This window comes from Bombus impatiens, unplaced genomic scaffold (assembly GCF_000188095.3).
Source record: "Bombus impatiens unplaced genomic scaffold, BIMP_2.2 scf_0332, whole genome shotgun sequence".
NCBI lineage: Eukaryota > Metazoa > Arthropoda > Insecta > Hymenoptera > Apidae > Bombus > Bombus impatiens.
The window spans coordinates 81500-109162 of NT_176751.1; the positions used below are offsets into that span (position 1 = coordinate 81500).

The following is a 27663-nucleotide window of genomic DNA, read 5'->3' on the forward strand; positions in this document are numbered from 1 at the left end:
TGTATCTTTCATAGAGCGAGCTCTACCTAGCTTGACGATATCTTAATAATACAAATTTAAATAAAAGTAGATTATTTTAGAGCATGTAACTTTAAGAATATTGTTACGTCACGTGGGGCAGTCCGTGCGCCGTCCTTCATGGTCTGATCGTCAAAGGCCCACGCACAGTAATTCAGACCCTCAATAAACCTAAGGAACCACCATAAACAGAATCTTTTTAACTGAATCTTCAATCCTGTATTTTCTGCGTATGGCTGGTCCTTAGAACAGTCCTTAGGTTTGTTATTAGGTTTGTTGTTAGGTTAGGTGTTATTTGTTAGGTTTAGGTAAAAATCACGGAGGAAGCGGGTAGTTACCTAACGCGAAAAACGAATATTGTCTAACGGAAAAGTTGGTGTTTCCCATGAACAAGATCACTCACGATCCACGTTGGTAGGAAGCTTCCTCCTCCTATCTGCATTCATTAACGTGGGTCATAACCAATGGACATCGCGGATCGTTATGCTCACTTTCCTGACGAAAAGTGTAAACAACGAATCCGCGTTCTTCGTTCAAAGAGCACACGCTTACCGAGCTTTCCTCCATAATAACATAAGAGCGAATAGTCAGTTAAAACCAGCTGGAGTTAAAACACAGTTCGAGGAACAGAAGGAGTCAGAAGTCAGTCAGCAGAATTTCCAAATCGAAGACAGTCAATCGACAAAAGATACATCACAGTCGCCAACATAAAACGAGTCTCAGGTCGTATTCATTCGTAGTTTGGCATTCCACATATGCAACATTGTACCACTTTGAAGTTGTTGGATCTTTGGAAATATATATTGACCTGTTAATATCAGCGGTATATTTATTCAACCACCCTTATTATCTTAACCGAAATAAGGGATGGAACGATTCGTGGCGCCAATTATTCAAATCGTAACGAGAATTTACGACCCCCGTTGGCACGCTTCTTCGAGATCGCGTCTCCCCACGAATGGTCGAAAGTTCAAATATAGAACTTTATACTTTTAATCTTAGAGTAAAAAACCCTTTAAAAAAACTCTTATATTCTTTAATTCATAATTATCAGGATATTTTAGCAAGAGATACTGTATACATATATGTACATTAGAGAAAAATTTCGTTTTAATTGTTTGAATTATATCAAGCGTCTGTCAATGTCTGTTCACGCAAAAGTCGTATTGATCATTCAGAATATTGCACAATAGTGTTAATTCGCGTCGTGCTCAAGCCGTAACAGTTAAATATTTATGTTGTTCAAAGATATTATTGTCTAATTGAGGTCGAAAATTTCATAGGCTGTCTTTTTGGGCAACTCCCGTCCATCGTGAAATACTTTAGCGGAAGTAACATGCGCCACAGGAAAGATCACGTGAAGTTCTAAACGTCTGCACGAGAATTTGTATCTTTACCAAAGGTATCATGTAGATGTAGATTATATAGCATGTATGAAAAATCCCTACATATGAGAATAAATATTCTTCGCGAGGATACGTTATATTACGCTTCAATATGTTCGAAAAACATAATTGTAATTAGAACTGGCGTGCTTAATGATAGTATGGGTGAATATATGCATGTAGGAGCACATCACGAAGCGGGAATTTTAAACAATTCAGCAACATATAAAGGTGAGTGACAAAATACAAGCACCATCCTCCATAAAAAGCAGAACATCCAGCCATTCGAAAGAAATTTAACATAAAAATCGGCATAATATAAAAAGAGTTTAACAAAAATAGGTTACCTTAATAATCAGCACAATCTTCACTAAAATTGTAATTGTAGTCACGTGAATTTAAGTTTATGATACATCATTAGGGAAATTAGAATATTAGACATTTGTTGAATATACAATAATCCGTAACCTTCGAAAACTCAATTGCACTATTAATACCTTTTTGTTGATAAAGGATCTTATCAGTATATATATGGAGCTAATAATTTTAAAAATTATATGAACGATGGCATAAAAAAATAAAGTTGACTCACCGATAGAAGTTTATTTCATTACAAATTCACGATTACTACACATTCCACAATCCATTGATTTCGAGGACGATTTTTATCATATTCATAAAAGTACTTTACCACTATTATTGTTACTTTTATATCGCACTCTATTGGCATGAAGCATAAATATCAAACACCAACGGTATAAACATGCAGCAAAACTTTTTTTTTATGTATTAACGCGATTACAAGTTAAACATAACACAGCAGTCACAGAATTCAAACTGATTGAAACTTTGTTTCAGAGGGTCTGCAGTAGCCGGTAGATGGCTCATGACTGCGCGAGCACAATTCGAGTGCGCGACATTGAATACTTACTTTTCGTTAACCTATAAAATTTTGATAATTTATTTTATAAATTTGTAAAAACTTATTATATATGTATAATTCTTATATAGGCATACTTTACGATTTATAGAAATTATTTTCTTCTTTAAACAAAACGTCATTATAAAATATATATTTATTAGTATATATCTATTAATGTATCCCATTTCAACATTGATATTTCTGTATTATCAAATGTTCCTATATACGTGTAACGTAAATAAGCGATGAGCATGCATTTTCTAAGCAGTTTTTCTATTATTAAATATCACAGGTAATAATTGGAAAGAAAATGTAATAAGAAAATGTATAAGTGTATCTAGTAAGTTACTTGTAGTAAATGTAACTTAACTTTGTCTATAAAAAATTTTATATTGATCCAAACATAAAACACAAAGAACTTTCTTATCACTTATTTTTAATCATCTTATAACTTGATCTTTTAGAAAACAGTTTTTAGGACATCTTATCGCTAAATTTAGTACTATGGCACACCCATTAGTTGCAGTATGTCAAATGACATCAACAAATGATAAAGGAAAAAATTTACAAACTGTACGAGAACTAGCTGAGAGGGCTAAATCTAGGACAGCTTGTGTAAGCACATACAATAAAACTCTAATTTCATTTTTTTAATATTATTTATATTTATATAAATTTTTACAATACTTTGATAGATTGCTTTCTTTCCTGAAGCCTGTGATTATTTAGCCGATAATAAAAAAGATATAATAGCCATGGCTCAACCTTTGAATAGATCAATAATATCAAGCTACAAAGAAATTGCTAAAGCAAATAAAATTTGGTTATCGTTAGGTGGATTACATGAAGCAGTAAGCTTAAATTTCTTTTTATTTCTTCACAAAAAAAAATATTACAATTGTTTTTTATTAATCCATATATTCTAATTACATATCTATAGTTAAATGACGATAAAAATCGTATAAGTAATACACATGTTGTAATAAACAGTGAAGGGGAAATAGCCAGTATTTATCGTAAAATCCATTTATTTGATATGAACAATAAAATTACTGGCGTGAGATTGATGGAATCAGATTATGTCTTAGCAGGGCAAAAGATTGAACCACCTATATCAACACCAGCTGGTAAATTAGGTCTCAGTATTGTATCCTTTTTAAATTTTATAATCTTGTTCTTCAAGTCTAAGAAATTGTATTTACTTAACAGTAATATTAGTGTTATGATATGCGTTTTCCCGAATTATCTCTTTCATTAAGAAATATGGGAGCGGAAATTCTCACATATCCATCAGCATTTACATATCAAACAGGTGCTGCTCATTGGGAGGTATTATTGCGTGCAAGGGCTATAGAAACACAATGTTATGTTATAGCTGCAGCTCAAACTGGTACACATAACAAAAAGAGAGTGAGTTGGGGTCATGCAATGGTAAATAATTTTATAGTTTATGCTAGTTTTATTACATTAAATATGATGCTATATGTATAAAATTTTGTCAGATTATTGATCCATGGGGAACTATAGTAGCGCAGTGTAGTGAAAAAACTGATATGGTTTTAGCAGAAATTGATTTAAACTTATTAAAACAAATTCGGCAAAATATGCCGTGCGAAAATCATCGTCGAACAGATATATATCCTAAAATAGAACCCTGTAATCTTTAATTTAAATGATGTATATATGCGTATATATCTACATAATTAGCAAAAAGAAAGGAAAAGAGCAAATGCTCGTGCTAAGCCCGATATTTTATGTAAAGTAACTAGGGATTGAAATGTAATAAACATTATATTCTCTTAATATACATATATAAAACAAACATTTATTATGATGAACTGTATTGTACATACTGTCTAATATAACTTATAAATATTAACTTATAAATATTTGTACCGTAAAGATGTAAAGTAGGTGAAAATATATTGCTACAATTGTAATTGTGGACAATTTTTGTACATATGAAACTGAAAGTATAACAAATTACTAAGAAATTGTAATGCAGATATTCTAATAAAATATAAAATAATATTTTGTAGAATGTTATAAAGAATGCAATAAATTATACATCATTTATTATGATAATTCAAGTTATTAATTCATTTAGTAATTTTATTAAAACTTCAATTATTTATCCAAAAATGGCACATGCTATATCTATGGATATAGATGTAATATTTATTATTTGCTACCTATAAGATACAAAGTATTATTAAAATAAGAGGCTAATATAAAATTTATCATTAGTCATATCCACATACCTTCACTTGTATCTATTCTTTGGGATCCTATAAGATCTGCTTCAACTCCTTGCAGCGCCCAATTATGTTCATATATTTCCAATGCTTCCCATTCTGATTTGAAAGCAGCTTTTGGATCTGGTGGCATAGACATTGCAGCACCTGATACTTGATCCTGTAAAAGTCTGGAGGTATCAGCAGCATTGCTTTCTCCAAGGACAAGTGTATAAATGGAACGTAATCCAAACACATTAAGGAAATACCAAGATGCAGATGAAACCCATGCAGCATCAAGTGTAGCTAATTCTATACCACGTTGCAACATTGGTTTGAAACGTAATGTCAAAGGAAATGGTACTTTAGCTAAAATATAATTATTGCTGTTAATTTGAGAAGACTGAATTTATGCTCTAGATCATACATATAACCCTTTGAACGTACTTGTTACAAAGCCAGAAAACATCCAGTTAATCCAGCCACCTATTAATACCATTGGTAAAACATTAGTTACATTTCCCTTTAACATATCTGTCATCATATTAGGATCTGTCATTGGGTTCTGCGATACTGGGGCACGTTTTTGTGTTTTAAAATATCCTGTCTCTTCATTATTAAAGAAATGCCTTCTGCTAATAAATGCCATTTTTGGAATATATTGACCATTTTCTCTTAGCAGCCTAGAGCGTATCATCACTTGACTAGAAAACATCAAAGTATATAATAATGAAATGTTCCGACAGGCTGGAAATACACTATATTTATATATTCACATATACAATTTATAGATTCACGTAATCACCTGTCTTGTACTTGATGAAGCTCAACCTTTTTCTGTGAGGCAAGTAATATCGAAACATAATGTCGAATAATGCCTACGAGAAACGTAATCACAACGATAGGTAAGAACACCCATCCTCGAATGTTTGGATCTAAAATCAACTCAGCCATACCACTTGTCGCTACACCGAAATTTACGCGGAAGAAAGAAGAAAAGTAAGAAAACTAAATAGATTGAAGAACATTTTACAAAGGCAAGAATATGTGCATGTTAATACCAGTTGCCAGTTATACATAGCAGGAGCCCCCTAGACGACACGATATAGAAATAATGATTCATACCTCACCGATAATAAAGTGTATTTAATGTATTTTTTGCAGTATATAAAGCAACTAAATTAAATAAAATTCCTTCAGGATTATGTATACATTATGCACATATAAGAAATAAATTTTTAATGTCCATGAAAAAGTTAGAATACATTAATTCTACATATATAAATACTTGTAACATATAAAAGTGCTTATTATTCACTCGCGTATTTGTATTTATGTATGCATTTTACTGATATTCTAAAATTTCATCTCTGAATAGTACATTAAAAACTCAATTCTCACTTTTGTAATTAATAATACAAAACTATATTTCGCTGATAACAATAAAAGAAGAGCGGAACAATATGTAAGTACTTAGTACAATAAGTTATATTCGATGCAATTTCCCGCTCTTGGAAGAATCAACTTCGTTATCGACGTGTAAGCCTGGAACGTGGAGCAGAATCCCGACGGAGGGCAGTGTCAATCGCTCGCATTTGGCGGCGTGATGTTCGTCGGGACACCTACATTACATTCGTATAATGTGATTCAGTTTCGCCAGCGCTATTACGGGGTGAGATTTGCAAAGTGTGTCTGAACATCTCTCTCTCGAAAAGTGCGTCGCACGTAAGTGCGAAGCGTGATATGAAATAGTGAATTGGATTGTGATTCAAATGGACAGGCGATACTAACCTCGCGTCATGGGATTGTGAAAGGAATCGAGAACGTATAAGAAGGTGGCAGGAAGTGGGAAAAGGGCCAGGGATACAACGCTCACGCCCGGTTGTCACGACGCCATGTTTCCCCGAAGTGGCCTACCGATGTCGAGTATCCCTTTGATGATACTCTGCTTTTTCGTACTTACCGTTGCCGGCCTTGACGAATCTGGTAAGTTGTAGAAATTATTTAACAAACTGACTCGCGAACGATTTCAACGCGACGACAGCTTCTTCCGCTATTCTCGTCGATCGTCCACGAGAGGATACAATGACGAACATTTATGAGCAGTGTATCTACTATTTAGCGGATGCATGATGCACCGCTGTCATCGTAATCCTCACGATTGTTATCCTTCGTAACAAATAGTTTTTAATATTTGTACCCTGAACAAATATCATGGCAATGATTTTAAGCCATGTTAAATGAATTGTTGGTTGTACAGGCGTGCATAAAATTGCATACCGTCATGCACGATTGATTAACAACATAAAAAGATATCGAATGTCATTGGCGTATCTTGATCGTTTCAATTATTTATCATTCGATACACTCTTGCCTTTTATCTTTTCTGTTATGTGAGCCGTGTTTATGCTGGAAGATTCAATTCTCGTGATACATTGATTACTGAAAGATGCATAATACTTGTGAAAATACATAAAATATTGTGTACACGCATACTTCGAAATTGTAGAATTGAATGTGTTCAGCTTTGAAAGATTTATACATTAAAAAATATGAATTTATTAATAAAGACATATAATTTATTTGCATTCTATTCTTTTTTTTTATAAATTAGAATTAAAATTAAAGGATATTAATTTATTTATTTAATTTGTATATTAAAATGTTTATGCTACAATTGAAATTTACTTACGGTATAATCAGCGGTATGTTATCGCTCGATCGATTCCTATTTCATTTAACCACCTTGTTACATGTTACATATATACTATTGGAGTAAATAAAAATATTTTAATAGCACGGAATTGAAGTCGTAAAATGATTACATATGCGCAAATCGCAATCGTGATTATAGATCTTAAATTATCATATTCAAGAGTAAATGTATTTATTAATGGAATTACCAGAATGATCAAAACGACCAACACTGTACGTAATTTTTCATAGAAATTTGATAAATTTATGACTATTTATCTTTTGAGATTTTAGTGATTTTTTGAAAAATATTTGGATAGAGACTTGTTCCTTCTCTTGCATTATATATTTCTTCATATAATTCTCATTTTGATTTCTTTGGTACAAGCTTTATATTTTAATCATCAATAATTCTAGTAATAAACAATTCGCTTATTAAGTAATAAAAGAAATATTACTTACAAAATAGCTATCAAACCTTCTATCTTGTTCAAATATATGCTGTGGAAATTCTTTCCTGCAATTATTTCCTAATTGACAAGCCGTTTCAATGTGGTATATTAAATACCTAAATGATACTGTTGTGTTTATAGTTTATACATAACATGCGCTTCTAGTTCGTATACTTGTTTCACCGCGTATAATATCAAGTTACATTTTTCGCGGAGAATAACTTCGATTTGGTATGAAAACGATTTTATAAAAATCGAAACAAGTGATGCTGCAAAAAATCAAAAACCATGTAAGATGTTATTTCATACATAATCGGAAGGGTAATTATAGGTTAAACACTTTGAACATTCAACTATAGTTTAACCTTACATTTAACTAACATTTAACTTTGATTTAAATAAAAATTAAAAACATTTTGTTTTATTTGTTTGTTTTCAATACAACGATTATATTTCGTCGCATAATATACGTAATCTAATCGCGTAATATGGAATATAATCTAAAGACACTTAACATGAGAAAACGCCATTATTGAGTTACTGATGCCATATCGATAATAACCGTTGAATTCATAAAATGAAGAACATGCGCGACATATATATATGCACATACACTTACACAGTCTTACACTTAGCACAAAAAAGATGAGAACGCAATATAAGATAACATTATTTGAAATTCATGTTATTCCAGATTATGAAATAAACAGTTTACATAATCATAGTCATTATCATGTACAAAATAAAAACATCCTAATTGCTTATTTACAAAACAACAAACATAAATCAGGAATAGTTTTGATCAATTGATAACTTATTCTTATTTTATTAAAATTTTACGCTCAATATTTACATTTTCTATGTTTGTGTATATCAGAAAGTTTAGTAGAATATATTATTTAATCTCAAGGCTCATAAAACATCGTAACAAAAGTTTTAGTAAGATATACTTCGGATCTTTGATAATTTGAGCTATTAAGACAAAACTTGGTCTGTTTGTATGACTCCGCTATTATGATTTTAATGAATTAATTAGCCAATTACTTGGTTCGTTCATATACTACTTTACTAAAAGTTCTTTAATTAGACACAATTGCAGTTTTTCAAATAATATGAATGTTATTAGTTAGCATGTCAATTTACCTTTGTTTATTACTATTATGTTTAAGTTAGCAAAAATATCATGTTAATTTCACATATTTTCATATTTATATTTCACATATATATTAGATTAATATTAGATATACAATAGAAACATACTTATATCTTTATATATCCCTGTGCAGCTGTTGAAAAAATAGAAACCACTGAGTCAAAAAATGAGAATCCAGCAGTGTTAGAAATTACAGCGTCTCAAGACTTAGAAGGTATTGAGGCTGGTAGTACTCCATCACTTATATGTAAACTCAATGTACCTGGTCAAATATGGTGGACCAGCAATGGAAAGAATCTCACCACTATTAAAGATTTTGATTCCGGAGGACGTTTGGATATTAAACAGGCTAGTAGAAATGATACAGGAGATTATAAGTGTATGGCGCAAACTGTAGATGGAGAATTGTTAAAAAAGGATGTTCATATTAGAGTTATTGGTAAATATCAATTATTAATTAGCTATAATTTATTTATTAATATAAAATATAATCTGCAAAATTTATGTTTATATACTATCGTTCATATTCGTAATCACAAATTATTTTCATTCTAGAACCAGGTAGAATAACAGCTGGGGAAGATATTAGGGCAAAAGTGATGGAATCAGCTAACTTGACATGCCTCATGCATGGTTATCCATTATCTCAATTTACTTGGTTAAAAGGGAATGATTCAGAAAGTACCGACCACTGGAAGGATTTCACCACTATCACGCAAATAAACGAAACTCTCACTCTACTGACTTTAGAATTTGAGAGCTTAACTCGGAAAGATAACGGAACGTATATTTGCAAAGCACGCGATTACAGCGGCGAAATTAGCGCTTATAGACATCTCTTTGTGATCGATGTACCGAAAGTGAGCATCGACTTTATGAAAGCTGTTGGTGCTGGAAGTATATTCTTAAACTGGACTGTAAATGATGGCAACGAACCGATTAAAGAATATGTTATCCAACACATGAAAAACGGAACTAATCAATATCAATATTATTCTAAACAAATTGGAGGTGGTAATTCGAGTTATGTTTTAAGAGGTTTTGAAAGTGGTACGGCGTATCAGATTGGAATTAGCGCTACAAATACCGTGGGTACATCACACGTACGACTTGATCCACGTTGGATTACTACGCTTGAAAAAGGTATTGAAATAAGGAATAATCCTGATCGTGTATCTTCGTTTCCCGAATTACGAAATAATAGATCAATTCAATTTATTACAGATCCTATATTTGTGCCAAAAGTTTCCGTTAACGGAGTCACTGAAAATTCTATTACAATAGGATGGACAGTACCGCCACCGGATTTAAAAGAACACGTTCATTATTATAATTTAATGGTTACACATGGAGATCAGAAAAGAGAAGCAGTATATCCAGCGCAACCATTTACCGTCTACGCATTTGTCGATCTTGATCCCGATACAACGTATAAGTTTAAAATTGCCGCGTGTAGTGAATATACAAAGGAATGTGGAAACTGGAGCATTGAAGTGAATGGTACTACTTTAGATGGAGGTAAGATATTATTGAATTTGCAAACTCAGTATTTTCTAAACTTTAGAAATTTAAAATTAATCGTATAATCTTAATTTTAGTGGCCAGTCCTCCTCAGAATTTATCTGTTAATTGTCGATTCGATAATATAAGTAGCTCCAGTTTTATCTCTATTACATGGGATCATCCAGAGAAATCTAACGGCGTTATTACTCGTTATAATATACAATTAATCGGCATCGCCAGATTTAAAAATGGTATGGGTCGTTTAGATATCGATACTTGGGGACCACAGAATTGGAGTGTTAAAAAAAATAGCACGCATTTTAATCAAATACCGGCTAATACGAATTACACGGTTCGTGTGAACGGTGTAACTAGATCTCGTACACCAGGAAAGGATGCTGTCGGTAACTGTACCACGCCAATTACCATACCAGATAGAGATAGCTTAAACATGCGATCGTGGCGAAAAATCGAGAATCAGGGTAAACAATTGTTTAAGTTATATCTTCCGCGTATCACAGAAAGAAATGGTCCTATATGTTGTTATAGAGTTTATTTAGTAAAATTAGCACCACGAAAGAGCGTCACTGATTTACCACCGCCTGAAGAAATTAATGTGTATTCCTATCAATATGCTCATAATTCACCTTCCGGTGGTGCTTACGTTGCCGAAACATTCGATAGTGATCGATTGATACCCGAGATTTTTCTTGGCGATGGCGAATCATTCAACAGTAGTAGTATGTGCAACAAATGTATTGGACTTAGGCCAAAAGCCGCTCCACCAGTATTACATTTTGTTCCCGAAGTTTCAACAACCATCTCAGCACTTAATACAACACCTGCCACTACTACAACGTCAGTAACGTGGACTACAACTCCCGCTCCAACAACATCGTCACCTACTACTCAAAAGATCGAAACAACCATTGCAAATCTAATAGACAATAATCATACAGAGACTGTGGAAAGAAGAAAAAGAGAAAATATGGCTACCCAGAAAACAAAGGGTAATGATGGATCTTCTGAACTACCATCATTTACCGCACAAGATGGTTTCTTAGATGAAAACTCAAACTACACGGGTTTTATCGAAGTTATTGGTATGACTAATATATGTATAAATAAGCTTATGTAATTTACACTTAAAATGATTTATAATAATATACTTTGTTATAGTATTTGGAAATCAAGACCAGCTTTTACCAGCCTATAGTAATTACTTTAATCCTCTTTATGGAGGGTTAGATCCTGTAGCAGTAGTGTCAGTGGAAGTGACTACACTCAGCGTAATTCTGCAAATTTCTATTGCTCTTATACTGATCATCATCATTCTTCTTATTGCACTTTGTGTATTGCACAGATATACAAAGCGTGCTCAACAGAGAGGAGAAGAAATAATAACTTTGAGAAATAGTTTCAGGTAAAAGAATATTTTATAATTATAGCCATTATATATTTTTGCTAGAAAAAAATATGAGCTTAAAATTTAATAAATATTTTTATCTTGATAGGCATTTATGCAGGAGTCTTAGAGGTAGACATCAATTGGTAGCAGCAAGCCCTCCAGACATGCCTCCCATTCCTAAAGGTGAACTGCTCCAGGCATATCTCGAACGGCATCGGGATTCTGATTATGGTTTTCAACACGAATTCGAATTGCTACCAGATAGGTTCACAGATCGTACAACAAGAGCTTCGGAGGCACGTGAAAATCTATACAAAAATCGTTATCCAGATATAAAGTGTTACGATCAGACTAGAGTAAGACTCGCACAAATGGATGGAATTTGCGGATCTGATTACATAAATGCGAACTTTGTGTTAGGATACAAAGAACGTAAAAAATTTATATGCGCTCAAGGTCCAATGGAAAATACCGTTTGCGATTATTGGAGAATGATTTGGGAACAACATCTTGAGCTGATACTTATGTTAACAAATCTCGAAGAATACTCAAAAACGAAATGCGCAAAATACTGGCCAGACAAAGGTGAAACTAAAAATTTTGGCGACATTACTGTTGAACATGTTCGAGAAAGAGCTTACTCAGATTACGTTGTTCGTGAATTAAAAATGACACGATTAGGAGAACGAGATGCACGCACCATCGTTCAGTATCATTTCTTAGTTTGGAAAGACTTTATGGCACCAGAACATCCTCATGCGATACTGAGGTTTATCAAAAGAGTGAATGAAGCTTATTCGCTGGAAAAGGGGCCGATATTGGTACATTGCAGTGCAGGTGTCGGACGAACAGGAACATTGGTCGCATTAGATTCTTTGCTGCAACAACTTGCAGAAGAAGGTCAAGTTTCGATTTTCAATACAGTATGTGATCTAAGACATCAAAGAAACTTTTTAGTGCAATCGTTAAAACAGTATATTTTCACTTATCGTGCGTTAATGGAAATGGCACAATACGGGGATACGGAAATTCCAGCATCTCAGCTTAAAACTACAGTTACAAGATTAAGACAACGAGATAACGGTAAAGAAAAATGTAGAATGGAGGAAGAGTATGATGTAAGTAAAAAAACTTGGATTTACATGACAAAATTATATTAGTTGATAAAAGTTATTTATTTTGCTTTTGTTACTTGTAGAAAATCAATTCTGTATTAGAAGACAGAAAATCATTTTCTGTTGGTGGAGGAGAAGAAAATAAGAGCAAGAATAGAAGTGAATTAATAATACCATATGACAGAAATCGAGTAATTCTTACGCCCGTTCCAGGTAGAGAACATTCAACGTATATAAATGCATCATTTATTGAAGGCTATGACAATTCCGAGTCGTTTGTTATCACCCAAGATCCGTTGGACACTACGATAGCAGACTTCTGGCGAATGATTTCAGAACAATGCATCTCTACGATAGTAATGTTATCCGATGTAAGCACTCTTTTTTCTTTTTTCTAATTGTTGTAAGTTTTTATAAATGTTTAAAAGCTTTAAAGTCCTTGCGTAAATATTGTACGTGGTACGCAACTCATATTTTATACATAATACATACAGTTGGACGAAAAATATTGTTGTGTCTCCAACTTCTTTCATAAGTACATATATTATATTGCATAAAGTCATATGCCAGATATGACCTTTTAGAATATTATATAGATTATAATATAAACATTTATTTCAGTTAAATGAGGGTCCACGAAAATGTCCACGTTATTGGCCTGATGACGATGCAGCATACGATCACATAAGAGTTAGATATATTCAAAGCGAGAGCTGTCCATATTACACTCGCCGTGAATTCTGTGTTTCTAACACTAAAACTGACGAAAGCGTTGTTGTAACACAATACCAATATCATGGGTGGCCAACGGTAGAGGGAGAAGTACCTGAAGTAACTCGTGGTCTCATTGAACTCGTAAACCAAACACTTACGAATGACACAGAATCAAGCGGCTCGCTAGTCGTACACTGCAGTTATGGATCCGATAGGAGTTCTATGTTCGTCGCTCTTAGTATATTGGTTCAACAACTAAGGACTGAAAAACGCGTAGATATATTTACAACGACGAAGAAGTTACGATCGCAAAGACACGGCATGATTAGCACTTTTGTACGTAATTTGAATTTAATATTAAAGAATTATTTGTTTTAATATATAAGAAATATTTTATATTAATGCATATATTGACATTTTCAGGCACAATACGAATTTCTACATCGTGCTATCGTGAATTATTCAGATCTTCATAATTTGGCCGACGACGAACCAGCTTCTTAATACCATGGAATGTAACAATGGAACATCTCGGTAATGTTCGGTGAATATGTGCATAAAGACAATTCACGTACAAAAAATGTTTGAAAATGTACGAATGCTCAAAGAAACGTATATTGGGCCAACCAAAGAAATTACTAATATATTGGTGAAACAAATACATCATGAAGTTAGACTGAAATATGCATAAGCATAAGCAACTATCGATCTTTGACAATTTTCATATTTTATGCACAGACTATCGAATTATGTGTATTAGACATTTATTCATACTACAAGAAGTAAGCAGTAAACATTTCACATTGAAAAATTCATAGGATTAAACTAAACATACGATTCGTTTAATACGATACAGAAATAAAATTAACCAATTATTGGTTAATCGTTAAAAAGTGTAATACAGTGAAAATGCTCGTGGTATCACGTTCTTGACAACGTTGTGAATCAATCTCAATAATTTATTTTTATTGATGGAATCTAGAAAGAAAAACCTGAAATAGTGTAACAGTTAACATTTTTGTGATTGAAAATGGGATACGAGGAAAGCATTGACGCAACAAAGTAAGTGCGTTTTTATTAACAAATACGACTATTTGGTGGACTTATGAAAGAACTAAGCATATTTATAAGACGTACGAATATTCTGACAAGTGGACCATATAACTTACCAATCTAATATTTGATCGTGCGTTTATACCGTTAGAATGTTCAAGCTCAATGTGAAATGTAAAATACATTGCAACATTAAAATTATGTTTCACGAAAAATAAAAAAACTTCTATGTATATCTTAAACATAACTTTGATGTTTTTTTAGCGCGTTATATTATAGATATGTGTATATTCCTTTTCATACACGATCACATATAGATGGCATAGTTTATATGGATTAAAGCTGAATTAAGAACTGGGTTGTATTCTTCCAAACGTTTTTGCTGGCATGCATTGTTAATCTACCGTTCGATGACAAGGAAAGATCAAACACTGATTTGATCTTCCTTATGATTTACGATTATTAATGATACTACGCACGCACTGTGTGTTTATTAGTGCAGGATTATTTGTAACATAGGAGTCATATACAATATAAAACGTGCGTACGCTAATTTTTCTTCTAAATAAAGACTGATCTTCTTATTCAGTTCGAAATTCGCGAAGAACGGCATGCAAAATTGCTGTGAATTGTAACACGAGGAGAAGAATCATTTTTTACTTTTTCATACATGAAATAATTAGGAATATATCTATGTGTGTGGCATGTCCGCAAATGTGCTTTGTAAGTCACCGACGAAGTGTTACGCATAATTGGAGGGCTTACGCGGCACAATAGGAGTTAGGTTTTTACTTGAGAATACTAAAGACATAGGTAGTTTTTAAAAGAAAATTTACTAATTAAATTACTTGAATGACTGTGAAACGAACCTAATCTAGGAGGGTCCTCTTAATTCATAATTAATTAAAAAATAAAATCATCGGAAAGACATTATACCAGAATAAAATTGAATTTTTATATTAATAACAGGAACTACCTATAGCTGCTAGTGTTCTACCTCACAGTGGATAATGCTAAATATAAAAACAGGTCGATGAGATTACTATAAATAAGGAAAGAAAAAAAATGGAATCATTGAAGTGAAAAAATTGCGGAATTATGTACTATATATGTTATTTCTTCGCACGCTCGTTCTTTTCTAGTCAAGTTTTTAACTCCGACACGTGCGCTGCTAAGCCATTCATTTATGGCAGGGGACAATCACATTTTAAATTCTTGATTTACATCGCATCGATCGGCAGGATTTATTTTTCTTTCCTTTCCTTCGTGTCAGTTTCATTCCATTCGCGTGCATACAATGCACGTCCCTAATCGATGTATATGTGTGTATAACCTACTCATTAACTGAGAAGCAATTAGTTGCTAGTTTGCGCTTCGATTATGTTGTAATTGATAGAGATCTAAGAGACGATTATGTTCAGCCTGGAATTAGAATCGCTACTATCACTACTGTTGCTTTATTGCATTGACAAACAGTGTGACGTATTTGTTTTTATACTCAGACAGACTAATGCATAGGAGTATTTACGAAGGTGCAAAGTGCCTACGAATTTCCACCTAGTCCCATTTTTTACACAATGTAACATCGTTAATGATATTTGTCTTTTTCTCGTGAGTTTTGTGTAATTAATTGATTACAAATCATTTGATTAGGCATCGTATTGGACATTTCTAAGATATAAAATATTTAAAGATATTCTGTACTATTTTGTATGTATTATTTATATACATGTTTACATCAATAGTTTGTATATACTTTATAAATGATGGGATTTTTACACTACCTGAATATTTACACTTTTCTAACCTTCATTATAATTTTATGAGAACTTTTATTTTGTTTGACAACTCAATACTCCTTAATTTGCATAGATTTTATGTGTGCCTTTTTTGGTCAGTGCAAAGGAATATTGTATGGTGGAAATTCTTAAACATTTTGTATAGTAGCTGTAGTCTAGAATGATTTTTATATTGAAATATAATGGAAAGATTTTTTTTAAAGGCAAATCGACACGCACAATATGCATGTAAAAATATAATCTCATGGACTTTTGATATTTTTTAATGTAAAATTTACAAGCACAGCGTCTCACTTGTAATGAATATATCTCTTTTAATTTATATTACGTTAATATCAGTGAGAAAATAAGTAATGTTCATTTATTTATAGGATATTTATAAGATATGCGATATATATATATATATATTATATTATATTATATATATTATACATATATATAATATATATATATAATGATTAATTGCGTTTCTATTATTTAATAAGAATTTTGTGCAGAATTAGCGGTTGTTTTCAACTTTTATTGCATAAAACTAAAACGCACTTTACGTGCACGCGAAAATGCGTAATTTAGGACAGTAATAACAGTAATAACATTGTTAATATTTGATACAATATGTAATTGCAAAATTGTAATGACAATTTCGTAATTAGTTACATGTATGTTCTTATTACATATTTTCACCTCATGTGTAAAAAAAAACATCGACATTTTTACAGCCAGTGTATGAATTAGAAGCATTAAAAGCATTGTTGTAAATTAATGTATACAATTTTTTATTTTTATCATAACAAAGATACTGATACAGTCCAATAAGAAAAAAAAAGGATATGTTTTGGCCAAATAGCAAGTGTATTACAATCTTTTAACTTCTTATTTTGTAAAATGCGCATAAGAAAAATGCAATGTATTATAATACAGATATACCTTAGATATAAGTTAAAGTTAACGGCAGCTGCACAGCTTGCCATTTTTTCTCAAAAGGTATATCTTGATAATGACGCGCATTATTAATTACATCAGGCTGTGTGTTGATACATTAGTTCTTTATTTAAATCAAACTAGATGCGGTCGATTGGAGTTAAATTGGTTATCGATCTGATATTAACTTTAATTCATCTCGAAGTAAATGGCTCTATGTAATTGGCTAGGAACATGTAACGCGATTAATGATACACCGTGCCCTATAGGAACGTGTGCGTGAGGTTTGTTGGTATGATTAGGCAGTACGTGTAAGAAAAAGAGGAGACGGCGGTCTTTTTTGTGGATAATATATAATTCATGTAGGATATATATTAAATATTCTCCTGTGTCCAGACAAAGGTGATTGACCAACTATGTGTCAACTTACGCGTTAAAGATGCCATTCATGATGAATTCACTCTATTATCCGAATGAAATAACTGTGTTAAGTAATAGTACTCGAATCAGCTAGCGTAGATCTTTGTACATTGTGCTATTGCCATAGCAGTGAAGTATGGTATATTGTGAATATGATTGTGCTGCATTTGACAAATATCTTTAAAATAAAATTAAAATAAAATAATTAAAATAAAATCGTTTACCAAAGGAGTTTACTTCTTTGAAGGAAATACCTTTGATTCGATGCAAACAAATTTGAAATTTTTCTGTTGCTATTACAGCACAGATGTCAATTGTAGCAGCACAAGCTTATTACAATTAAAAGGAAGGGAGAAGACTTTTACAAAGCACAATAAGAAAAACTATTTTGCTTGGAGATCAAAGTGCTTGAAGCAAAAGCTTTTTTACGATTTTGATACATAAATTGAAATTTGCAATGATACCAAGTAAGATAATTGTCAAGGGCATTTTCTATGCTTATACTTCATTTTTTCATTGTGATTTATTCATTGCTTGTGTTTGACGATTCACTAAAGTACATTGAGAAAGCTTCTTAAATATGCAATGTAGCGGCGAATTATTGCCTTAGTAACAAGGGTATACTGACAGACTTTGGATTTTAAATTGAAACAGGATAACTTTAAGATTTGTTCTTTTTCTATACATCTTTATACTTTCTTAATACGTGCACGAGCAATGTACTATCTATTTGATATACATAAATCCAATGGCACCTACTAACGTTCCTGTGATATTCTATGCGACTGATGAGTTTAAGATGTGATGAATCACAATCCTTTTTGTATAACTGGCAATAGAAATTAGTTTCTATAGCATCAATCTTGTACTTTTATAACTTGTAATTTCGAGTTACTTTTATCTAATTCTTCAATGAACTTCCGACGACATTTTACATTTGATACGGATATACATATTTGAAATTTTTTTAATACTCGCTGTTAAGATGAAAGTAATCTGACAATTAAAATGTTACTGATCCTCTTTCTTCTTTTTTTTATACAATCATTCGATGTAGCATCGGTTCAACTTGCGTTCAAATATTGGCATGATGTAAAAATATCGGTATCTTACAGCCAATGGTCCGACACGATGTGTATGGAATAATCTTTCATTGTAAATAGCTGCTGAAATTACAAAAACTGCGTAGTGATTTTTTCGAAACTATGTAATACTCGAAGCAAAAAGACGTTACATCTGAGTATTAAGCTTATATATATAGGGTATTTAAAAAATATACATATGTCGAATTAATGATTTTGTCCAATACGTATTCATTAATGGATCAAGATACATTACCCTATATATGTATACTTCGTTTTATATTTCCGATTATTTTCTCTCGTTATAAAATCTTAATGGCGGAGGAAATATCGTAGACAGATAATACAAAAAAGTATTATCAAAAGTATTCTTTATAATTAGGTATTATCGTTACAACCTTTGCGTCGAGATTTTAACGAGGTACTGCTTATTCTGTAAACATAGCAATAAAATATTTTACACGATTTAATTGATTAGCGACATGTATAAATATATTGTTAAATTTGATTTTCTCCGATGCGTAGCTTATATCGAACTCTGTAATTTTTATTTATTCAATGACTGTACTGTCAAGTAGAGGATTCTGATAATTAAGGATAAGTATACTTGCGACGTTCGTTTAAAAATATCGTGCTGCCATGTACAAATACATATATATAAGTTTCCGCTCGAATTGTGTACGTAAAGATGTGCTATGAATCGTCGTTGTTTCATTTTTAGTATACAGTATAGCGTACATTTATGTTCATCTACTTACACGACTAGCAATTAATTCTAAGAGCGATCTGTAATGTACATTCAATATGTACGTCTTTCTTTATGTTAATCGAAGCTTACTATAAAATTACATTTACAACTTTTTGTATACCGATACTCAATTTAAACGATAAGGATAGAAGCAAGAAAAGAAAGAGAAAAAGCCTATCTCGGCCTATTTTTAGCGAAATTACTAGCGATATAATCTCCATCGTTGTTTATAATAATCGCACAAACAATTCTCAAAAATGAATGCAAATTATTAATTACTCAATTCGTGATCTGAATTCAATGTGCGAACAAGCTGAAACCAGATCTTTTCAAAGAATAGTCTTTCATCATAGGATCGTATATCGTGATTTTGAAAAAAAACGTAAATCTTTATCGAGTATCACTTTCAATCAACTTGGGCACTAATCTTTTGTAACGGTATTCTTTCGTTCTGTATATAACGTATCCTTTTAAGGCATATTTTTAACTAACCACGTTAAGTTCACCGTCAAATATCAGAAATTATAATACACGAACGGCTCTTTAAATTTTCGTGTTCAATATCGAACGGTGCTGAACAGCCGGAACTGATGCGCGTAGTAACCGTAAGTGCGCGCGCACGTGAACAAACTACGTGACAAAGTTCAAGTCGATTTAGCGGCAATCGACATTCCGTCTATAATTGACGGGTGTAAGACCACGTGCAAATAAGCTACTCAATATTGTTGAGATTTCGTAGCGGTAACTCTATGTGCGATTCTCAGTAATATTATATTTTTAACCCTGTCTTTACAATTCATATAACTGCGAATATTGTTCTTCTATAGTAGAGGAACGTGCGCCGCGAATATTCATTTGCATTAATATTTGCATAGAAAAAAAGAGTTAAATAAAACTGTAACTTTCAACATTGAAGAAATTAACATATATATACCATTAACGGATTGCTTCCGAATTCTTCCGAACAGAATCAAAACAATAACTACAGAACGTAACACAATTGTTACCGAATAAATCATTACTATAATCGGCGTTAGTATGGTTTATTACATACGTGCCGACTATGGACGACATTCGTATTCACAGTTCCTCGCATGGATGCTGACTACAGCCAACGTTAGAAACGAAAAAATTAATAGCGGGAACGCACACTAACGTGCATTGCATTATTAAAAATATATATACATAATTGAATCGCAACAATAACTTTGTACACTACTGCGTAATCGCAATGACATCGCAATGGCTCGTCTGCACCAGGTCTAATTCACAAGAAAAGAACAGTTTCTGTGCTTCGTATATTTCGTAAAGAAAAATGTAAACGCTCTAAAAAGAGGGCCTACCACCGTCGTCTCCAATCCGGTTCGTCAACCCATAATAAGTAGAATCTTTTTTTTTTTTTGTAAATGAAACCGTGTAAGAGAAATAAAATTGAAATTCAATTGTATTAGAGCATTATGTTCGTATGTAATGGAGGATTAAAAGTTAAATTACGTATAGCCTTAGATTTTGTATGATATTCACTTTATAAGAGGGAGGTTATGCTAAAGATAAAGATATATATATATATTATATATATTATATCTATGAAATACGTGTAACGACAATTGATCGTTCGCCGATAATAGACGAACCACAAAAACGATGTAGCGGCGCTGATTATCGAATCATCTTTTTGTATGAAAAGAAAAAAAATTGTAAAGCGATATCGGTAACGGTGCACTCGATGTGAAAGGAAATACATGACACAATAACGAACTATACGAGCAATTTTCGTTTTCCTTTCCTCCCCCTTCTTTTACTAACATAACAGGACACGAAACATTACGGTACATTCTTTTAACATTCGTCCAACGAAAATCTAAAACTACTTTTATATAAATTCCTTCGTGTAATTTATAGATTCTCAAAATTCCATTCCGAATGTATGCATATATAATATTTGATTATTATTTTCTATCTATTCGCTAGATCTAGTAATTTTCAATTCCACGAGTTAATGTACCGCTATGTAAATTTTAAGCTACAAACATCATTAGTATTGGTATACATAATAATATCAATATTTATCATTATAAGAAATTAGAGCAATTTAATTTTGTAACGAAAAGTATATAATGTAGAAAGTGGGAAATATCAGTATTGTAATCTAGACGAGTAATTACGGTGGACGAATATAATTAAAGAAAATCATTGGTTACCATCTAACGGCTCCTCGCGGGTCCACTCAGTGAACCGCAATTCCTTCATCGTTTATTGTACACGGTCTACATCGAGAACTTACACTATGATTTGCATAATAAACTAATGACAATTATAATCACGACATAGATTTTATACGAGCAGGATGTTATAAACTATATCTTCTAGGAAATTACTATCCCATTATTATATTGTTCCATATACATTATTACCATCTCATATGGCATTTTTAGAATAAATCAAATATTAAAACAACTTTCTCAATTAAAATACTAATACTGATATACCAATTGCCTCTCGCTTAAAACAAAAAGTATTACCACAACTGAGGAAATATATATCTATTATGTATACGATTCTCGCTTTTGCCTGTGTTCAGGCATCCATGCAAGTTTCCTTTTAACGAACTACGGAGTGAAACAATCTTATGTAGTTAGCAGAACAAAAGAAAACCAGTTTTCTGGCACAACATTTCGATTATAATCTAACTTCATTTACCTTGATGCCATCCTACGATTTGCGTCAAAAAGCAAAAGACCAGATCACAATTGCACTTAATCTTGTCGCTTGTTTCCTCTGAACTGGTTTACTGTACTGTTCCCATTTTTCTTACGAGTCATTTAATAATCACTCGTGTTGCCCAATTTCTGCACAAGACATGGATAAACCGATGAGAATACGAAACGAGCGATGAGATGATATTGTCAAACACACGTTGAAATCTCCAAAGTATTACGTACATGTGTATTCGGAAACTTGATCGTGGGGTATCGTCAAATATGTATGTGGTTTCGAGCACATCCGCTATATTCTATCGCATGTCTATGGAATCAGCAATCTTAAAAGAATAAAATTTCGTAACAGTATAATAGAAATGAACATATTTCAAACATCATCCTTATATTTCTACACCGATAAGATTTTCTATTACCTTGCATAGTAGTAGTAGTAGGTAATTGGATAATTGTACCTATGAGTTTATTAATTAAAAAGAATTATTTAGTAAAAATGATATCTCATTGACTTTTATCTATTATATTTCTAAGTATATATTTTAAAAAAGTAGATAAAAAGTAATATAAATTGTTAATTATAAATATTTTAATATTTCTTAGAAATAAGATTATAAATATAATCATTGCTTAAAACTACGTCAGTAATCGCAGAACTGGTCATAACCCAATAACCGGAAACCCACTAAAAAAAAATGTTAACTTTAAACATGCATTTAACATACAGCAAGTTTGTACATCTCTTAATGGATGTTCTGATACGTACAACCATGAATTCCTCGAATACCTGGTGGGGAACGAGTTGGCCGAGGATATTCGTGCAGTCCATCCCTGCTAGTACAATTGCGAACATACTGACCGCGAGTGTTTGTTACGCACATCCGTAACATGGTATTTCCATTACGAGCGTGAACCTAAAAAAGGAAAAATCATTGTGTAATCGGAAATTCAATGAACACAAGAGAGTAACGAATCGCTGGCGATTAATTGCTAGTGAAGTTACAATAATAAGGTACAACGATACGCGACATAGCTCGCTAAGCAGAAAATTAATATTACAGCAATAACGTGAAGATCGTTAATTATTATAGAACCAATGTGATACCGGTAAAAATGTATGTTATTTCGTTTTAATTAAATCTTATGGATAATTGAAAACATCCCGCTATAAAAATATGGAAAAATGATTAACAAAGAAAAACACTTCTATAGTTAATCAACAGATATGTTTCATATAGAATAAAAAAAAGTTATATATTTATACGTGAAATGAATACATCGAAAATGATGAAATTAATTTATCTTGTTTTAGTAGTTTTAAACTCTGTTAGAAACGTTAGAATGAACGGTGAATCGAGCGGAGAATATCTTCAAAAGGTGATGTTCCAACTTCAAGAATTCAATGTTCCCTCCCCTACTAACATTTATGATAGGATGTTGTCAAATAACGGCTATAAAAATGTAATCTATATGAACAAAGATCGACAAAATTATCAGGTTCAAAAGATTAATATGAATACGCAACGAAATACACAAAAATACCAAAACCACAGCTTCCAACATCATAATACTATACTTAATGAAAAGGTTGATTTACATCCAACTGATTTAAGTTTTTCACAATATCACGAGGTAAATAAATGACATTTTTATTCATACATTTTAAATAAATATTTTATTATTTTTGTTTCATATAATTTGTTATATATCTAAAGAGTTCCAAAAAGAGCTATTAAGAAATTACCTTTGATTTTTCAGCCTCACATTCCGATCGTTACCAAAGTAAAAAATCCAGAAGTACTTGGATTTACCAGGGCAGAATTGGCGGCCATGTATAAAAGCGCATTAGAAAAGGGATCGACGATCAGTTTGTCTTCATTAACCAATGCACTCTCTTCCGGCGAGGTACCTCAGATTACACAAACTCACGTGGAATTTCCGATTAAGCAACCTCTCTATCAATATTACTTCTTTCCACTAAAAACTTTTATGTCAGAATTTAAAAAAGATCGCGGTTATAAAACGATTGTAAGTACATATTCTAATTTAAAATTGAAGAAAATTCGTCTAATTTAGAAAAAAAGAAATGAAAATTATTAGTTTAATCTTCTCATTATTACGTTCCTGTCATTCTTTGTAGCCTGTCCATGCATATGACAAGACGGAAGCTGCACAAACTACTCAAACGCAGTTATCAAATCCTATTTTTATAGCCATAAGTACTTTTGTCACTATGGCAATTGTATTCATGATGAGTGTTTTATTCTTGCCAAAGATTACTCAACTCGATATATTTCCAGCGCGAAGTATTCAAGATGATTTCTTTTATCTAACGAATATAGTTACGAACGCTATTGAACGTTATAATTTGTTGGAGAAATTTAGAGATCATCATGTAAATACTATCAGGTAGTTTATAATATAACGAAATAAATAATGTATATACCTAGGTGAATAATTAACATAGGGAAAAGAAATGTAAGCGATTTTATAGATTATAACTTGGATTAAAATGTATAAGGCTGATGTAAGGCCGAAATAAAATTAGATAATTTGTCAAAATATATTCATAACATCTATTTAATTACATCATTTGTCACTATAGTTAGATAAATTTTAACAAAAACAACAGTGAGCTAAACAAAACAATTCTTATTTGATAACAGTATATAGTATTTCTAAATTTTGTTCCTTAAAAAATGTAATGTTTTACAATTCCTTTTTTGTACATAAATATGTATTAATAAAATTGTATGAAATTGTACAACTAGAGATATGCTCCAAATAATACAACATTAAACGATACTAGAAACATCTACAAGTATTGTGCATTGTGTATTTTTATAATCTTAGTTATGGTAGAGAAAATAGGGATAAATTATTTTTTGTGATCTATTTGGGGAATGTATATGTATCTGTGATTACATTCAAGAACTATCTAAATTTATAATAAAGAAGTTAGGTACTTTTCAAACTTTTCTATATGTACTTCTATGTCTTGTAAAACTATACTTGCTTATATTTTACGACCTGTACAATATGACGTATATGAAGGAAGGCACACTTTGGAATAATACCTGTAAGCTCATTATTCACTTTACATGCTATCTATTCTTTTGTAATCAGTCTGTCCGATTGGCAGTGGAAAGAGATGCTTGCTCTGCAGCTTTCCGTTTTAATACTTGACGTTGATGTTCGTATTCGAAATCTTCTTCGGTTAGATTTAATTTTCGAATCTGCGATATTGCATTTATTTAACAAAATGTACTTGTTTGCAAGAAACGAGACACGAAAATCAAGTATCCTACCTGATAAACTAAAGCTTCTTCTTCCATAATATCCTGAGGAGGATTTCTTAATACTTGAAGCGTTTCATAAACTGTCGGACAGCGCTTAGTAAGAGATGTGCGTCCTAAGCTGCCTTTTAACAAAACTAGTCCAACTTTAAAAATAATTTTAACACCTTCACAAAGGAACATATCCCACACTCGTAGAATACTTTCCCATGGCAGTGTTCGCGTATAAACACATAAGAACCATTCGGTCATATATAAGATTGGTTCCATCTTTTGTTTTTTCTGAGAAATTAATGGCAATAATTAATTCTCATTTACATGCGGATTTTAATTAATTAATACTAACCAAATGTTTGTAAGCAATGGGAGACACTCTTTTCAAAAGAGCAAATAAAATATCTCCATCGCGTAATAATGTTTCCATTCCTTGACTATAATATCCAATTAAATACTTGTCACATATTGCAACAAGGCACCAAAATGCTTGTACTGCTGGCATATGCATCAGTAAAAATGCAGCAATAGGTGCTTGAGCTTGACAATAACCAACTTTACTATTTAAAATAGAATAAGCTTTCAATACTTTGAACAGTTCCTCCTGTCCAGGAGCTTCTCCAATAAACATTATATGATGTGGAAATTGACGATGAAGATCTTTTTTGATATCATCTATATACTTTGGATCACCAGATCGCTCCACCAACTCTTCAAATAAATTTGGGTTTGTATCCATTAGCAATTGACCTCCGCAAAGATTTAGCCATGCACGAAGTCTTACTGAAGGTGGAATACCCTTTCTACATCTTTCTCTAACTTTACGGTAATTTGTATTCATGAAATAACTCCAATTGTTCAACATCTGTATCCATTTTCGTTCCCTTCTAAGCATTACCTCTGGTGGTAATCCTTGTTTAACAAGGCTAGTATTTTACACATAAATATTAGTATAAAAATGCATATTTTACCATCATAACTGTTACATTAATATATAATTATTATATTACCTGTCAGAGCTACAATTGGAATCTTGAAGGAAACCATGTCGATCAATTTTAGAACCTTCAAACTTATCACTCTCTGTCTCTGCATCCCCATTATATGATCCTGAGGACGCCATAGCATTTTTCTAATTGTCTAGAATAAAATATAAAATTTTTATAATACATATATATATATATACTGTACTACTTCCTTGGAAAAATAATATTTTGATCAAAAAAGTTTTGTTTATTATATTGGACATCGTTTAAATATTTTTACTAATATCAATATAAATTTTAGTTCTAAAAATAATAAATAACAATAAAAAATAATCATACGAAGGATCTAACAATTTTCAAATTTAATATGAACATGTTACCAAGTATTCTGACGTTTTATAAACTGTGTATTTTATATCTATCTCGATTGCATTGACAACATTTTTACACAAAATAAACGTTAATCGGCGCACTTTATGATTACAAATTTGTTTCACTTACAACATTAAAACGGAATAAAGAAGAGAATATCTGAACGCGTTTTATAATTGACAGTTGACAGATACATGCCAATAAATTTCGAATAAATAATATGATAACAAGATCATAATTTAAGATATCAATACTTCATATGTCGCACGATAAGGCACTGTTTTGTAACGCCCAAAAAGTTCGTGCAACGAATTACAATCATTTGTACGTGTCAAAGTATCTTGTCTCAGCTTGATAACTAACATAAGCGCGTTACTATATACATATTCACACATTATTTACTTTCACATTATCACATTAACAATGAGTGGGCACACCGTGTGAATTAACATTAGACTTACCATCGATGATCCGCAAAAATCTGATTTATGAAATTCCAAAAGAATATACTATGCATTGCTTTAAAGTATCGATATTTTGCTTTTATCACACGCGTCAATTATAATAAATATATGAATTTAAATTAATTGATATATTACAACAAAATGTAGCGGAGATTTTTATCTCGAAATGGAACTACCTGGTACTCTACGTTAATTGGGCAGTTCCGTTGATTCATT

At 31.9% G+C, this 27663-nt stretch overlaps 5 protein-coding genes and 2 long non-coding RNA genes across 11 annotated transcripts; 3 read left to right on the forward strand and 4 right to left on the reverse strand.

The window, feature by feature from the left end:
- Positions 1-498: 498 nt before the first annotated feature.
- Positions 499-4149, forward strand: LOC100744538 (nitrilase and fragile histidine triad fusion protein NitFhit). Of its 4 annotated transcripts, none has more exons than XM_012385682.3 (6): positions 499-1634; positions 2790-2940; positions 3021-3176; positions 3266-3472; positions 3544-3756; positions 3828-4149. In XM_012385682.3, the coding sequence occupies exons 2-6, from the start codon at positions 2830-2832 to the stop codon at positions 3990-3992; spliced, it is 852 nt and encodes a 283-aa protein (XP_012241105.1). In that variant the 5' UTR covers positions 499-1634; positions 2790-2829; the 3' UTR covers positions 3993-4149. The 4 variants fall into 4 exon arrangements, with proteins under 4 accessions (XP_012241105.1, XP_003489522.2, XP_024223431.1 ...); XM_003489474.4 differs by lacking the exon at positions 499-1634 and adding an exon at positions 2058-2617; XM_024367663.2 differs by lacking the exon at positions 499-1634 and adding an exon at positions 2059-2297.
- On the reverse strand, positions 4134-5670 carry LOC100744657 (ER membrane protein complex subunit 3). The gene is made up of 4 exons (XM_003489475.3): positions 5365-5670; positions 5007-5263; positions 4587-4928; positions 4134-4517 (listed from the first exon to the last, which is right to left on the reverse strand). The coding sequence occupies exons 1-4, from the start codon at positions 5511-5513 to the stop codon at positions 4507-4509; spliced, it is 759 nt and encodes a 252-aa protein (XP_003489523.1). The 5' UTR covers positions 5514-5670; the 3' UTR covers positions 4134-4506.
- A 556-nt stretch (positions 5671-6226) lies between these two features.
- Positions 6227-15554, forward strand: LOC100744773 (tyrosine-protein phosphatase 69D). The gene is made up of 10 exons (XM_003489476.4): positions 6227-6545; positions 8992-9297; positions 9414-10001; positions 10083-10376; positions 10457-11464; positions 11541-11784; positions 11876-12887; positions 12968-13255; positions 13506-13934; positions 14022-15554. Exons 1-10 carry the CDS (start codon positions 6455-6457, stop codon positions 14100-14102), a joined length of 4341 nt encoding a protein of 1446 aa, XP_003489524.1. The 5' UTR covers positions 6227-6454; the 3' UTR covers positions 14103-15554.
- Positions 15555-18812: 3258 nt separating this feature from the next.
- On the reverse strand, positions 18813-20754 carry LOC117151655. The gene is made up of 2 exons (XR_004461738.1): positions 19130-20754; positions 18813-18954 (listed from the first exon to the last, which is right to left on the reverse strand). It is a non-coding gene; the product is annotated as an uncharacterized LOC117151655 (long non-coding RNA).
- Positions 20755-21814: 1060 nt separating this feature from the next.
- LOC105680758 lies at positions 21815-23175 on the reverse strand. The gene is made up of 4 exons (XR_004461739.1): positions 23061-23175; positions 22564-22661; positions 22322-22470; positions 21815-22230 (listed from the first exon to the last, which is right to left on the reverse strand). It is a non-coding gene; the product is annotated as an uncharacterized LOC105680758 (long non-coding RNA).
- A 400-nt stretch (positions 23176-23575) lies between these two features.
- LOC100745015 lies at positions 23576-24901 on the forward strand. The gene is made up of 3 exons (XM_012385636.3): positions 23576-23967; positions 24094-24363; positions 24476-24901. The coding sequence occupies exons 1-3, from the start codon at positions 23605-23607 to the stop codon at positions 24746-24748; spliced, it is 906 nt and encodes a 301-aa protein (XP_012241059.1). The 5' UTR covers positions 23576-23604; the 3' UTR covers positions 24749-24901.
- Positions 24902-24987: 86 nt separating this feature from the next.
- On the reverse strand, positions 24988-27658 carry LOC100744896 (TBC1 domain family member 10A). 2 transcript variants are annotated; one of them, XM_012385635.3, is made up of 5 exons: positions 27445-27658; positions 26636-26765; positions 25978-26551; positions 25644-25913; positions 24988-25571 (listed from the first exon to the last, which is right to left on the reverse strand). In XM_012385635.3, exons 2-5 carry the CDS (start codon positions 26746-26748, stop codon positions 25458-25460), a joined length of 1071 nt encoding a protein of 356 aa, XP_012241058.1. In that variant the 5' UTR covers positions 26749-26765; positions 27445-27658; the 3' UTR covers positions 24988-25457. The 2 variants fall into 2 exon arrangements, with proteins under 2 accessions (XP_012241058.1, XP_003489525.1); XM_003489477.4 differs by lacking the exon at positions 27445-27658 and adding an exon at positions 27113-27407.
- Between the last annotated feature and the right edge of the window lie 5 nt (positions 27659-27663).

Bases quoted from the DNA above. Each gene is read 5' to 3' on its own strand.
- LOC100744538 (XM_003489474.4), top strand. From the start codon at position 2,571: ATGAGCATGCATTTTCTAAGCAGTTTTTCTATTATTAAATATCACAG. The intron at 3,473-3,543 runs GTATCCTTTTTA...CAGTAATATTAG, and splicing joins GTAAATTAGGTCTCAGTATT to TGTTATGATATGCGTTTTCC. The intron at 3,757-3,827 runs GTAAATAATTTT...AAATTTTGTCAG, and splicing joins TGAGTTGGGGTCATGCAATG to ATTATTGATCCATGGGGAAC.
- LOC100744657 (XM_003489475.3), bottom strand. From the start codon at position 5,513: ATGGCTGAGTTGATTTTAGATCCAAACATTCGAGGATGGGTGTTCTTA. The intron at 5,264-5,364 runs GTGATTACGTGA...GATGTTTTCTAG, and splicing joins CTTCATCAAGTACAAGACAG to TCAAGTGATGATACGCTCTA. The intron at 4,929-5,006 runs GTACGTTCAAAG...ATTATATTTTAG, and splicing joins GTTTTCTGGCTTTGTAACAA to CTAAAGTACCATTTCCTTTG.
- LOC100744773 (XM_003489476.4), top strand. From the start codon at position 6,455: ATGTTTCCCCGAAGTGGCCTACCGATGTCGAGTATCCCTTTGATGATA. The intron at 6,546-8,991 runs GTAAGTTGTAGA...ATCCCTGTGCAG, and splicing joins TGCCGGCCTTGACGAATCTG to CTGTTGAAAAAATAGAAACC. The intron at 12,888-12,967 runs GTAAGTAAAAAA...TGTTACTTGTAG, and splicing joins GAATGGAGGAAGAGTATGAT to AAAATCAATTCTGTATTAGA.
- LOC100745015 (XM_012385636.3), top strand. From the start codon at position 23,605: ATGAATACATCGAAAATGATGAAATTAATTTATCTTGTTTTAGTAGTT. The intron at 23,968-24,093 runs GTAAATAAATGA...TTGATTTTTCAG, and splicing joins GTTTTTCACAATATCACGAG to CCTCACATTCCGATCGTTAC. The intron at 24,364-24,475 runs GTAAGTACATAT...CATTCTTTGTAG, and splicing joins ATCGCGGTTATAAAACGATT to CCTGTCCATGCATATGACAA.
- LOC100744896 (XM_012385635.3), bottom strand. From the start codon at position 26,748: ATGGCGTCCTCAGGATCATATAATGGGGATGCAGAGACAGAGAGTGAT. The intron at 26,552-26,635 runs GTAATATAATAA...GTAAAATACTAG, and splicing joins TCCAATTGTAGCTCTGACAG to CCTTGTTAAACAAGGATTAC. The intron at 25,572-25,643 runs GTAGGATACTTG...GCAATATCGCAG, and splicing joins AAGAAGCTTTAGTTTATCAG to ATTCGAAAATTAAATCTAAC.